Raw genomic sequence first — 14991 nt, forward strand, 5'->3', positions numbered from 1 at the left:
TTCATGGCAAGTGCTCATTTGAGCTTCAATCTATGGTTCCCCTTCACCAAACTTTCATGAAAAACACTCGTCTAGCCAAAACCACTATCAATAATTTCCCACACTCTTTATCTGTGCCTAAACCTAAATGTAGATTCCATGAAAAAAGCTTCTTTTTTAGAACTGCACACCTGTGGAACCCTCTTCCGTTTGCCTGCTTTCCAGCTGACTACAATCTGATTGTCTTCAAGTCTAATGTAAACAAGTTCTCGAGTAAGTAATACAGTTTACCAAATTCCCACTACTTATGTTTACTACGCTATAATCACATCGACTAATGTATACCCATTAACCCTTATCCTCGAGTGGCCTCCGGGACTTGATAAGTGGTGATTTCTGTGTAGAAAAACCCCAACACTTTGGGTCATACGAATCTTCATTTGTAGCTCTTCCAAGGAAACTGAAGATCAACCCAGATAGATCAGATATGTTTCTCCATTGCCTGATGTTACGCACCCCCCAAAAAGAAGTGTATCCGTCCCCTATTATTGTAAAGACCGTTTATCATAGATGTTATATCTCCTGTTTATACACTCAACACCTTAGAGACAATTGAATATATCAGACGTCAAACAGAAAATATACACATTTATATATACTTGTAAATGTATGAACACATTATATGGACTATACAACACATTATTAAAGATTCTATGGGTGGAATTTCTTCCTGAGGGGACGGTATCACCTTGCATGTCTGAAAAGAAGAGAAAATGAAGGTAATTTAAAAAACCCTCGAATTAGAATGAAAAACAAGATGGTGGTCTCATTGAAACCATAGTTGAGCCTCGATAATCGTTCAAAAGTATAAAAATTAAGTAAAATATTGGTAGAACATTACATATTCGCACAATTAATGTCATTTATTTGATGTGTTTCTATTAGTATTTTATTTAAGTTTCGATTTTTGAGCAATTATCGAGGCTCAACTAAGGCTTGAATAAAGCCATCATTTTTTTGTCCGAACTCGACAAGCCTTACACTACAGTGAAAACACTTTAAAATAAGTTAAAACTCAAAACAGTTATCGAGGTAGCTAAAAAGGGTAACTTATCTTGCATTTGGTAACATATATTTGTTGTGTATATATATATATATATATATATATATATACGTATATATATATATATATATATATATATATATATATATATATATATATGTATATATTTCCACAGCAAAACAACATCGCAGCTCACAAGAGCCATGACAGTCAACGAACCGGAAGTCCAAGACTTGGACGGAAGTCTTGGACTTCTGCTTCGTTGAGTGTCATGGCTCTTGTAGCTGCGACGTTGTTTGGCTGTGCAAATTATTATAGAATTTCTCACATTCTGGAAATTATATATATATACATATATGTTTAATATAGTTTTAAAGGTTTAAAGACTTCCAAGACTCTCTCTCTCTCTCTCTCTCTCTCTATATATATATATATATATATATATATATATATATATTACCCTTCTGTTTTTCTATTCTGGAAAATATCGGTATGAAATTCTAACACATCTATTAAAGTCAGTATAGATTTATTGGCAGAACTCAGGTGCAAGAAAAGTGACTCATCTTTTCTTACACAACCGAAACACTGCAGAAAACATGAGCTGCTATCTAAAAAAAAAAAAAAAATCGAATTTCTCGTTACTTGATACAACATGGTTTCCAAATTTTAAATTGATTTTAGAAACTTTTTCTTTATTTTTAACCTTTTCAATACTTTAGCTAATAATCTAACATGCTATTTTTGGAAATTGATTCATTTAAGATTTTGAAGTAACATGAAATAGAAATAAAAATATAATACCATCGCTCCCTCTCTCTCTCTCTCTCTCTCTCTCTCTCTCTCTCTCTCTCATATATATATATATATATATATATATATATATATATATATATATATATATATATATATGATACTCATTGGGTTTTTGCACCTTTTTTCTTTTTGACAAACGGATGTTATCCCGAAATATCAAAGACAATAACCATCCCGGTCTCAAAAACAGCAAGTCCCTATTTACTGGTTTTATACGTAACATATGCGACTTTGAAAAATAAATAGACGTACTGTATTTCGTTATTCTACAAGATTTCCACCTTTGTCTATTTTTGTTCATTTTAATACACTTATATTTTTATAAAACCAAATAGGGATTAGAGCTTATTATAATTACATACGTTTAATAAAATATGTTGAGAAACACTTTAGCAAGAGTTAAACACACATTTATTTTTCAGAAAGGAAACACAAATCGAGGTGAAATTCCTTAATCTGCGAGGTTTCGAAGAAATACTTTTTTACGGCTGGAGGTTGATCAATAATCTCTCCACCCGTTCTTGATATTCCGATAGCCATTCTTACCATGAGGAGTTAGGGCTGTCTATTCCGAAAGCCGTTCATAACATGAGGAGGTTGAGGGTTGGGGAGCAGCAGCAACAACAACAACAACATCCGTGCTTTACCTTTTTTCAAGAGTGGCGCGGGGAGACAGGCTTCCACTGAGCAATGCTGGTTAGCGTGTACTGCTAGTATGTAATATGTTGATGTTGGCATTCTGTAGATGTTCAGCGTAAATGGAGACGCTCTGATATTATTGTAGCTTTTTTGTTAAAACTGCAAAAGTATATATTTATGCTAGCACGAACGCCCGGTAAAGTCAAGTTGTAAAATATGCTTAAATATGATATTTTTATTCTTGCAGATTTCGTATATATTGTTATAAAGTTAATGTTCTATCGATTTTTATATATTATAAAGTCGCAGTTTCAAAAATTAAAAAAATATATCCAAAACCTATGAAGAATTCTTGATAAAATTATTTATTAAAGAAAATAGATAACTTAAGTGCCATCAGGTATAATCGAAACCGAAACCAAAACTTATGAAGAATTCTTGGTAAAATTATTTATGACATAAAGTGGAAGTACATAAATGTAAGCGTGACACAGAAAATAACACACACGCTATTGTATTAATATGTCGCGGCTAGGCCGCTAACAACAACAACAACAACAACGACAGCACAACAAACGACCAGCCTTTAACAGCCTCCGCCGAAATCAGCAGTAGCAGTAATGTCGGCGGCCGTCACGTGACTCCAGCACCCCGTTGTAGGAAAGAAATTTAAAAAAGACATCTTTTCTACAACATAACAAAAACAACTAACTTTAATTTCCTGGAGAAACTTCGTGAAATACACACAACGAACTCCTCCAGCATCGACTGTTTGTTAAGAACATATCCGAGAATTAATATTAACTGTTGTTTAGAAATAGAAACAGCTGCCTGCCCGTCCCCGGTGACTGGCAGCCTCCTGAACATCTCGGCGATATTTCCACCGTTCGCCAGCTTGGTTCCCATGCAAAGCTCCGCACTTGCTCACGGTTCCCCTACCGTTCGACGCTCGCGCAACTACTGTGACTCCAGTCCTTGCACTGTAGCAGTCCAGTCTCCGCCACCACTACCGTGGCTCCGGTCTCCACACCGTAGAAGTCCACCACCACTACCGTGGCTCCGGTCTCCACACCGTAGAAGTCCACCACCACTACCGTGGCTCCGGTCTCCACACCGTAGAAGTCCACCACCACTACCGTGGCTCCGGTCTCCACACCGTAGAAGTCCACCACCACTACCGTGGCTCCGGTCTCCACACCGTAGAAGTCCACCACCACTACCGTGGCTCCGGTCTCCACACCGTAGAAGTCCACCACCACTACCGTGGCTACGGTCTCCACGCCGTAGAAGTCCACCTCATCACCACGACTCTGTCCGTACCTGATGAACACTGAACCCTCAGTGTTGCCAATTCGCCGTCCATACCTCTCATACTCTGACACCTCACTCAGTGACTGTCCGATCCGAGCGCCCGTCCGTACCTGATGAACACTGATCCCTCAGTGTTGCCAAGTGTCCGTCCATTCCTCTCTTAAACCCGGGGTTAACGCACCAGTACTATCCCAGTCGGACCCAGGTCGACCAATCACCCGCACCAGTTATCACGCCGACTTCTCCGACGTCATCTCAGCGTTCCAGCCTACGGCGAACCAACAAGCATCCCCCTGTCAGAGTACACCAGCAACGGATCCCGGACCAACGTCGCCCAGTGAGAAAATTCGCATTTTTGCCACCCTTTCGTTTGCTTAAATAAAAGGCGAATCGTCGTTTTTAACTAAACCTCCCGAGTTTTGTCATTCTTCTTTGCCTAGCATGCTGTTCACCTTTTGCCCGTGTTTATTTTGTTAGTTGTTGGGTCGATTGTCTCCGGACGGCCGGCCCCCGCAACAAGTGGTGACCCGACGTGATACTTAACATAGGCAAAAACAGCTGGCAGAGAAGAGGGCTAAAAATACAGATGGACCCGACGCGACTTTCGATACGGGCAAACAACTGACACAGAAGATGGCGGAAGGCACCGAAGAACACGAAATTAACGCATCAACTCCCTTCATTCAACTACCGCCATATAACCCCGTGAACACCAGGAGTTGGTTTATTCAACTGGAGGCGATTTTTGCATCCAGGAGAGTCACACGCCAGGACACCAAATATGCCGCAGTGGTACAGGCCCTACCTGCAGCCGTTGTGGAAGTAGTGGAGGACATCTTGATGAATACACCCGAACACCTTCCGTACACCCACCTCAAAGACGCCATCCTTAAGCGCACAGGCCGCTCGGACGAAGATCTTATCAGAGACCTGTTCTCTCACGTGTCTCTCGGCGACAGAACCCCATCCCAGCTCTTGCGCCTTATGAAGAGTCGCCTCGGAAACAACACCATGGCCGAGCCTATTCTCCGAGGCCTATGGATGGATCGGTTGCCCTCGAACATCACTCAGGTGTTGGCCCTGGTTCCTATAGAAACTCCCCTGGAAGTGTTGGCCGATTCAGCAGACAAGGTCTATTCCCGGGGCCATGAAAGAGTCCACCAAGTGGACGACACCCACGAAAGAGTCCACCAAGTGGAAAGGACTCACCAAAGAAACCACCAAGGCGATAACAGCCCTCAAAGCCTTGCACGACGCTTCGAAGAGGAGATGGCCCAGATGAGAGCCGAACTCCAAGAGCTGAAACTCACCTTACTCCAGAGGCAACGAAACCCAGACACCCACACTCGCGGTCGAAGCCCAGCCCCACGCACGCGTTATAGAAGCCGTACCCGCAGTTCGAGCCAGAGACGGAGCTATAACCCCAACGAATGCTGGTACCATCAACATTTCGGTGACCAAGCTCGCAAGTGTCAACCTCCCTGTACACGCCAAAGGACACAGGGAAACGAATAAACCAGCAGGCAGTGGCGACAACCCCTGCTGGTACACACATGCATAGTCGTCTTTTTTATGTGTGGGACCAGAACAATGGCCTAAGATTTTTAGTCGACACCGGTGCAGCCATCAGCGTCATACCACCCACCAACAAGTCAAACCTAAGACCCGCCCCATTTCAACTTCGGGCAGCAAACGGTTCCATTATAGAAACCTACGGGAACCGAGAACTAACTCTGAATATTAAGCTTAGGCGTGACTTCAAGTGGTCATTCACGGTGGCAAATGTCAAAACCCCCTTGCTCGGTGCTGATTTCCTGGCACACTACAACTTGACCGTCCACATGAAGACAAGGACCCTATCCGACAACACCACATCGCTCAAGGTTATAGGGACCCCATCAAGTTGCAACACAACCGGGATTAGCGTAACAACTCAACACGACCCACGCTACGCGGAAATCCTGCGCCGGTACCAGGACATCACTCAACCTATCAAGCCTACCGACACAGGAGAACATCAAACCCAGCACCACATAAAGACCACTGGACAACCCGCATTCGCACGGCCACGACGACTCCCCCCACACAAGCTGGCATATGCCAAAAAGGTTTTTGAAGAGATGTTGGCGGACAACACCATCCGTCCCTCAGACAGTCCATACGCATCGCCACTACATTTGGTACCCAAGCCTGATGGGGAGTTCAGAGTCTGCGTGGACTACCGAAAACTAAACGCATCCACAGTGCCCGACCGGTATCCAGTTCCACACATCCACGATTTCGCATCAGGCCTACAGGGGGCTCGTATCTTTTCGAAGATCGACCTGACCAAGGCATACTACCAGGTACCAGTTGCTCCAGAAGACATACAGAAGACAGCCGTTACAACCCCTTTCGGGCTGTTTGAATTCTTAAAAATGCCCTTTGGACTACGTAATGCAGCCCAGACTTTTCAAAGACTCATGGACGAGGTTCTGCGTGGCCTGCCATACGTCTACGCCTACATAGACGACATCTTGGTGGCCAGCAGAGATGTGGAGACCCATGCTAAACACCTGGAAGAAGTGTTTCGCCGTCTGAAACACTATGGACTCCGAATCAACTCAGACAAGTGCGAATTCGGAGCACAGCATATAAACTTCCTAGGACACCACACCGATGCTCATAGGATCACTCCACTTCCGGCGAAAATAGAAGCGATACGGGATTTTCCCATGCCAACATCCATAAAACAATTACGACGTTTCTTGGGCATGGTAAACTTTTACCGACGTTTCATCCCCAAATGCTCAGATCTCCTCACACCCCTGACAAATGTCCTCCAGAGAAAAAACAAATCCATCACTCTGGAAGGGGAACAAGTAAAAGCCTTTCACGCAGCAAAAGCCGCTTTAGCAAACTTCACAAAGTTGGCACACCTGAACGAGGACACCCGGACGCACATCTATCTCACTACAGACGCCTCAGATACTGGAGTAGGAGCTGTCGTGGAACAGGAGAGTGAAGACCAACGCAAACCTATAGCCTTCTTCTCCGCTAAACTTTCACCAGCTCAGTCGAGATATAGCACTTTCTCCAAAGAGCTGCTAGCAATCTACCTCGCTATCAAGCACTTTCGCCACCTACTCGAGGGCCGCAGTTTTACTGTTTTAACAGACCATAAACCTCTGACAACCTCTCTGTCCAACAACTCGGACAAATATTCTGCCCGTGAGATCAGGCACCTGGACTACATCTCCCAGTTTACCTCCGACATTCAATATGTCAAAGGCGAAAACAACACTGTTGCTGATGCCTTGTCCAGGTCCAACATCAACGCCCTGGAAGACAGCCCGCTCAGCCAGGACCGGATAGCAGAGGCACAGGACTCCGATACAACCCTCCCAGATGTGTTGGCAAACACATCCCTGCAGTTAAAGGAATTCCCGGCTCCCTTCAGTAGCAGAACCATTTACTGTGACACCAAACTGAGCCATCCCAGACCTTACATACCTCCAGCACTCCGAAGGCAGATCTTCAACCATCTCCACGGGATGTCACACCCCAGCAAACGGGCCACAGGAAAACTTATCACCGACCGTTTTGTTTGGCCAAATATGAACTCGGACATCCGGAACTGGGTGTCAACGTGTCTTGAGTGCCAAAAATGCAAGGTACACAGACACACAAGATCCCCACCAGGCACATTCAGCAATCCCGATGCTCGTTTCAGTCACATTCATATCGACATAGTCGGGCCTCTTCCAATGTGCCAGAATTACCAGCACCTCCTCACTGTTGTGGACCGTTTCTCCAGGTGGCCAGTGGCAGTTCCCATCAGAGACACCTCGGCTAACACGGTAGCAAAGGCCGTCCTGCAGGAGTGGATTGCAGTATTTGGTGTGCCCGGCATCATCACCACAGACCGCGGTGCACAGTTTCAGTCCCTACTCTTCCAGGAGTTTACCCAACTACTTGGCGTCAAGCACATCAAGACCACAGCCTATCACCCTTGCGCCAACGGCCTCGTGGAAAGATTTCATCGGACCCTGAAAGCTTCTATGACCACAAGACACCCCACCAACAACTGGGTGGACGAGCTACCTCTTATCCTCTTGTCAATTCGAAACTCACTGAAAGAGGACCTAGGTAGTTCCCCAGCAGAAGTAGTCTTCGGCACGACACTCTCTCGACCTGGCCAATACTTCGAGGATACCACGCCCAAACCTACTTCGGCAAGTCCCTTCACTCAAGAGCTACGCCATAAAATGTCCCAACTCCAGTACTCACCACCCAGGCAACCATCATCACCAACCGTCCACATCCCTCACCAGCTGCAGGATTGCGAATATGTCTTCGTACGAAACGACGTAGTAAAGAGACCACTAACACCAACGTACCAAGGTCCATTTAAAGTCCTGCAGCGTACTGAAAAACATTTGACCATCAACCGAGGAAATCGGAACGACACCATTTCGATCGACAGAGTTAAACCAGCTTTCCTGGAAAAGACATCGCAAGGGGCAGAACCTGTCTTAACTCACCCAGACGCCGAATCAGCCCCAACAACAACACAATCACAGCGAGCTCGCCAAGAGACAGACCAAACGCCAGAAGCGTCCAGTCCTCCCACCAAACACACCAGGCGTGGAAGAAAGGTTACCTTTCCAAGTAGATATAAGACGTACATCTACCATTAGCGGATTATACCCAAGTATCCAGAGAGAGGGCATGACCATCAAAAAAAAAAAAAAAACAAAAAAAAAAACATCATATTTGTAATTGAGTATGATCAATTATCCAGGGAGAGGGCCTTGTCGCGGCTAGGCCGCTAACAACAACAACAACAACAACGACAGCACAACAAACGACCAGCCTTTAACAGCCTCCGCCGAAATCAGCAGTAGCAGTAATGTCGGCGGCCGTCACGTGACTCCAGCGCCCCGTTGTAGGAAAGAAATTTAAAAAAGACATCTTTTCTACAACATAACAAAAACAACTAACTTTAATTTCCTGGAGAAACTTCGTGAAATACACACAACGAACTCCTCCAGCATCGACTGTTTGTTAAGAACATATCCGAGAATTAATATTAACTGTTGTTTAGAAATAGAAACAGCTGCCTGCCCGTCCCCGGTGACTGGCAGCCTCCTGAACATCTCGGCGATATTTCCACCGTTCGCCAGCTTGGTTCCCATGCAAAGCTCCGCACTTGCTCACGGTTCCCCTACCGTTCGACGCTCGCGCAACTACTGTGACTCCAGTCCTTGCACTGTAGCAGTCCAGTCTCCGCCACCACTACCGTGGCTCCGGTCTCCACACCGTAGAAGTCCACCACCACTACCGTGGCTCCGGTCTCCACACCGTAGAAGTCCACCACCACTACCGTGGCTCCGGTCTCCACACCGTAGAAGTCCACCACCACTACCGTGGCTCCGGTCTCCACACCGTAGAAGTCCACCACCACTACCGTGGCTCCGGTCTCCACACCGTAGAAGTCCACCACCACTACCGTGGCTCCGGTCTCCACACCGTAGAAGTCCACCACCACTACCGTGGCTACGGTCTCCACGCCGTAGAAGTCCACCTCATCACCACGACTCTGTCCGTACCTGATGAACACTGAACCCTCAGTGTTGCCAATTCGCCGTCCATACCTCTCATACTCTGACACCTCACTCAGTGACTGTCCGATCCGAGCGCCCGTCCGTACCTGATGAACACTGATCCCTCAGTGTTGCCAAGTGTCCGTCCATTCCTCTCTTAAACCCGGGGTTAACGCACCAGTACTATCCCAGTCGGACCCAGGTCGACCAATCACCCGCACCAGTTATCACGCCGACTTCTCCGACGTCATCTCAGCGTTCCAGCCTACGGCGAACCAACAAGCATCCCCCTGTCAGAGTACACCAGCAACGGATCCCGGACCAACGTCGCCCAGTGAGAAAATTCGCATTTTTGCCACCCTTTCGTTTGCTTAAATAAAAGGCGAATCGTCGTTTTTAACTAAACCTCCCGAGTTTTGTCATTCTTCTTTGCCTAGCATGCTGTTCACCTTTTGCCCGTGTTTATTTTGTTAGTTGTTGGGTCGATTGTCTCCGGACGGCCGGCCCCCGCAACAAATATATAGATTATGTACCTCTCTCTCTCTCTCTCTCTCTCTCTCTCTCTATATATATATATATATATATATATATATATATATATATACTAGCAAAAGTACCCATCATTGACTGGGTTCAAAAACAGCCTACAGAAAATGGACTCTGATTTATGAAAGTATGATAGGTTATGAAAAGGAAGGGTTGTAAAGAGATAGCTTCGAATTCGGCAGTATCAAAGCCAAAGCAAAATATGATGAAAGTAAAAATAAAATAGGTAAACCCCATAATTTATTATACCATACCTGTTCACACTGAAACACTTATCACAATATTCTGTGGATCTATATTAAAAAACCTTGTTAAACTTTGTGACATATTTCCATTCTATGGAGGTCAGGTGCGAACGAACACCCCATAATTTTATTATACCATATTTCTTCAAACTGAAACATAATTATCAAAGTATACTTACGCAGATAGATATGAAAAGTCTTTATTAAGGTTTGTGCCTATTTCCATTTTATGGAGGCCAGGCGCGAACGCAGACCCCAGAATTTTATTATACCATCCCTATTTAAGTTAAAACATACTTATCAAAGTATTCTTATGTACATCTATACCAGAAACACTTTTAAACGTTTTTTTTTAATTTTTAAATTTTTTATTTCCATACTTTGTGGACCAGGCGCGAACGCAAACCTCACAATTTTAATGAACCACCGTTTTGCAGGATCAAACATACCCATTCCTGTGTCTCGATACATTTTCTATCATTATATGTAATCAGTTTTTTAAAATAGTCAATGGCATACATACATACATATATATATATATATATATATATATATATATATATATATATATATAAATGCAAATATACATATATACACATACACACATACCTATTTGTAAACATACACACATATATACATACACAATGCATAATACACATACATACATATACATACACACACGCATACATACACATGTACATACATATAAATACACACACACATATACACATACATACACACATATACATACATATACACACATGTACATATATATATATATATATATATATATATATACACGAACTTACCTAAATATACATACACATACATAAATATGCACTCATACACAAACATGCACATGCATACATATACGTATACATACACACATGCATACATACACATGCACACACATGCATATATGCAGATACACACACATGCACACATCCACATACATACAAAAAATATATACACATATATACATACACACACATACATATACACATACATATACACATAGATATACACACATATACATACACCTGTACATGAACATACATACACCTATACATACATATATACATATAATGATGGCAGATCAATTATTGCATGCTTCCAGCATTTCAGGCCTACACGCGTCAAAACTTTTCCATGGCTGAGGGAGTATCTATACACAGATGATATTACAGAGTTTTAGCTTTGTATGACAGCTAAATCTCTCTCTCGGTTCAAAATGTTGACATCTAACAACAAGCAAGAGCAAGATTGCCAGCAACAAGTCAATCTGCAGACCAGCTTAATGCGAGTACTGGTCTCCCGCTTTATGTTTTTTTTTTCTTTTTTTTTAAATCTAAGATTTGCTTCTCCTAGAGGGGTTGCCTTCGCCGCGGCTTACGGGAGCCCTTTCCACCCCACATACACATGACAATAAACACATGCGTACATACAGATGTATGCCAACATATGTATGCATGTGCACACACATGTAACCATAATCATGTAGAGGCACACATATACGCACACACATACATATGCCTATGCACACATACACACACAAACACATGTAAAACACACATGAAAAAACATTCCAAAAGTCATACATAGTAAGTGATCAGCGGCTGGACCGTTTTTGTCAGCTTTCCTTCCTGAACTTTTTCCTGCTTCCTTTTTTATTTATTTATTTTTTTCGTGACCAGACAAACACACACACAGACACACACACATTCAGCTTTATATAATTATTACTTTTTAAAATTTTCTTATCATTTTGTTTTTGCTGGGGATGGGTTATTCTACCGGATGCCAGGCATTCATCCATTATTACAGTCACTTCAACCGAGAGATCTTTTCAAGATTCTAACCATCCTTTGAGTGCAATTGCTTGTATTTTTTTTGCACTTGGTTAACCAGGCATATTCATCAGGCAGATTTTGAAATTCAGTATGTACATATCTGTCATATATTAAATTTATTAACAGTAAAATAAAAAAAAAAGTTTTATTATTCCGCTTTCTTCATTGCAGGTAGAAGAGTCACCTTCTTCCATCAGTGTTCAGTTACCGCAAATCCCACAAACAATAAAGGATCAAATACGAGTGAGTATAGCTGAGCAATAATAATAATAATCACCATCACCACCATCAACAACAACATTATCAACAACAACTTCATCATCATCATCATCATCATCATCATCATCATCATCATCACCATCACCATCACCATCATCATCATCATAATTGATCTACATTTCAAATCTAATTCCTATCTCAACACGGCTGCATACCTTCGAATGCGTCGTCAATAGATACCTCCAAAGCATGCCATAGATTTAACTCCCTCCCCTGAATGTAACACGATGTAACTTTAATATAATTTGATATTATCATCATAACTTTTGCATCATTGAAAAAAAGAAGTTTAAAATAAACTAATAATAATTTGGAAAATTTTTTTTTCAGATTACGGAAATAATGAACCCGCAAGACTAAAATCGTTTTTACATGATCGACAACGTTCCTATGTAGTCGCCATTTTGTTTAATAAATCTAGCAAAAGTCAACTAATTGTTAGATTTTCATGAAATTTTATATACTTACTCACTTTTTGATTAATTTGTATTTAAAATGCAGTTCTTTTTAAATATATGAGAGGTAATATTTTTTGTTACATCCCCCCCCTCCCGACCTCATATTTCATTTTACGAAATCTGAACAAGATACATTAGAATTGCGCAAAATTGCAACATGTAATAAAACTGAAGAATTAAATATTTTAAAATATTTATTTTTTTATGTATAAACATGTTCATTTTTTTTTTTTTCCTTGAATTCATAAAGAGAAAATAGAAATGAATTCAATATTATTATGTTATGTCAAAAAAATAACATTATTTCTCAATAATATAATCAATTTAATTGAAAAGAAAAAAAAACATTCTAGAAAATAATTAAATTTTAAAAGATTTAAATGATTTAAATTCGATGATTCTGAACGATCAGTTTTAAACATAGAATTTAGAGTAAGGTTTTAAAATTAAAAAAAAATAATAATAATAGGAAATCCTTTGTTTGAAAGAAAAGAGGAAAAAATCAATTTAAAAATTTCAATTTTGTAATAAATAGAAATGTTTATTAAAATCGATATTGCACTCGTTTGGTCTTTCAACCGTTTAATCTTAAATTCTTAATATCGAGCGCTTTTCAACAGCGGATTTCTTCTTCTTATTGACTTATCGACCAAACGTTAACGGTGTTACTGGACATTTAAACATCATTCAAACTCAACTTCCAACCTCTGAGGACGCGCCACGCAAAAAAAAAAAGAAGAAAAAAAAAAAAGAAACTGTCTGTATTCCCAAGGAAGAATATTTATTATTCGAAAATTAAAAAAAATTCAATTTTATTTTAATAAATAGAAATGTTTATTAAAATAAATTTTGCACTCATCTGGTTTTTAAACTGTTAAATCTTAAAAAAAAAAAAAAATTTAATCTATACTCTTATAATTATTTTTTTGTATTGATATTCATATTAAAAACCCTTTTTTCTATTTATTTAAAACTAGCCTGGGTGCCCGGTGTTGCCCGGATGTTTGGTGGTGTATGTTGAGCAAAAAAAGACAAAACAAAAAAGCAAAATGTGGTAGTAAGCATAAGCAGGCTCGAACCCGTGACGCGAAGGTGGAAAAGAAAGTGAAAAGAAAATCTGACGTCTTACCGCTATTCCATGACGCGACCGGAAGTTCAGAACGTTAAAATTAGGCAAAATCAATCCAACCGATACGATGACTTGCAAAATGGCTCACAAAAAATCGACCTCTCCTTGTAGAAAACTGTCCAGTTGAGGGTGAAGAAATTAATGTTTTTAGCCAATTTTTTGATATTTGTTGTCCGAGACGTCGAGCTTCAAAATGATCTTATGAATATCCGTTGCCTCTGTAAAAAGTTTTAGGCAGATATACAAACATACATACATACATACATACATACATACATACTATAAACAAACAGGCGAGATTTATATTATAGAAGAAAATACAACTTTGTTATATATGAGTCATGGAATTTCATTCATCTGTAAAATATCGGCTAATTTGCATATTCTTTTAACCATTCATTTTGATTAATTCCCTATTAGTTTTTTCGGTTTTCTTATGGGATTATCATCTTTAGTTAACTATTACGTGCAATTATATTCATACAGATATTCTACATGATTTATACTTGCGTAATATTTGTGTAAAAAGCATATAGTAAACACAAAACCTCTTTCTATATATATATTTATGTATGCATATATATTTATTTAAAAAGTTTTGCCTACCAAACTCGTCTGCCAGTTTTTGGTCTACAGACATGAAACTTAATATATAAGGTATTCAAACTCATGCGAAACTTTATTATTTGGGTTTTAGCCAGGGAAAATCGGCGCAAAAGTATGAAAATTTAAAAAATAGAATTTGCCAGGTAAAGGTCGAATGACAGTTTTACGAATATGCATGCGTAACGTAATAGGTATTGGTTCATGTTTTATTTTTTAGTCTTGCAGCAAACATATCTTCATAGCTTAGGCATTAACGTAAAAGGAAAAAGTAAATCGTGAGCTAAACGTTTTGGTTTCGATTCTCGGTGGTGGCGCATGAGTCATTTCTTTTCCAAACTTTTTAAATCGTTACTATATATTGGGCCCAATATAATATAATAATATAAAATCTGCATTAATAAAAATATCATATTTAAGCATATTTTACGACCGGGCAATGCCGAGTCGCCTGCCAGTATAATATAAAAATGACTATTGCCATCTGT

The 14991-nt window shown here is 40.7% G+C and overlaps 1 protein-coding gene across 4 annotated transcripts in view; it reads left to right on the top strand.

Annotated features, from left to right (window-relative positions):
- The window catches only part of LOC145259810 (coiled-coil domain-containing protein 13-like), a 161652-nt gene that overhangs the window by 19709 nt on the left and 126952 nt on the right, over positions 1-14991 (top strand). For all 4 annotated transcript variants that reach the window (XR_013864211.1, XR_013864213.1, XR_013864212.1 and 1 more), the window contains one exon: positions 12206-12277. Coding sequence is in view for 1 of the 4 variants with exons in the window: in XM_080117603.1 (XP_079973729.1) it covers positions 12206-12277 (72 nt within the window). In the remaining 3 variants the exon portion in view is untranslated. The remainder of the gene's footprint in view (positions 1-12205; positions 12278-14991) is intronic.

Source organism: Euprymna scolopes, chromosome 35, assembly GCF_053919585.1.
Source record: "Euprymna scolopes isolate OS-2025 chromosome 35, ASM5391958v1, whole genome shotgun sequence".
NCBI classification, from domain to species: domain Eukaryota; kingdom Metazoa; phylum Mollusca; class Cephalopoda; order Sepiida; family Sepiolidae; genus Euprymna; species Euprymna scolopes.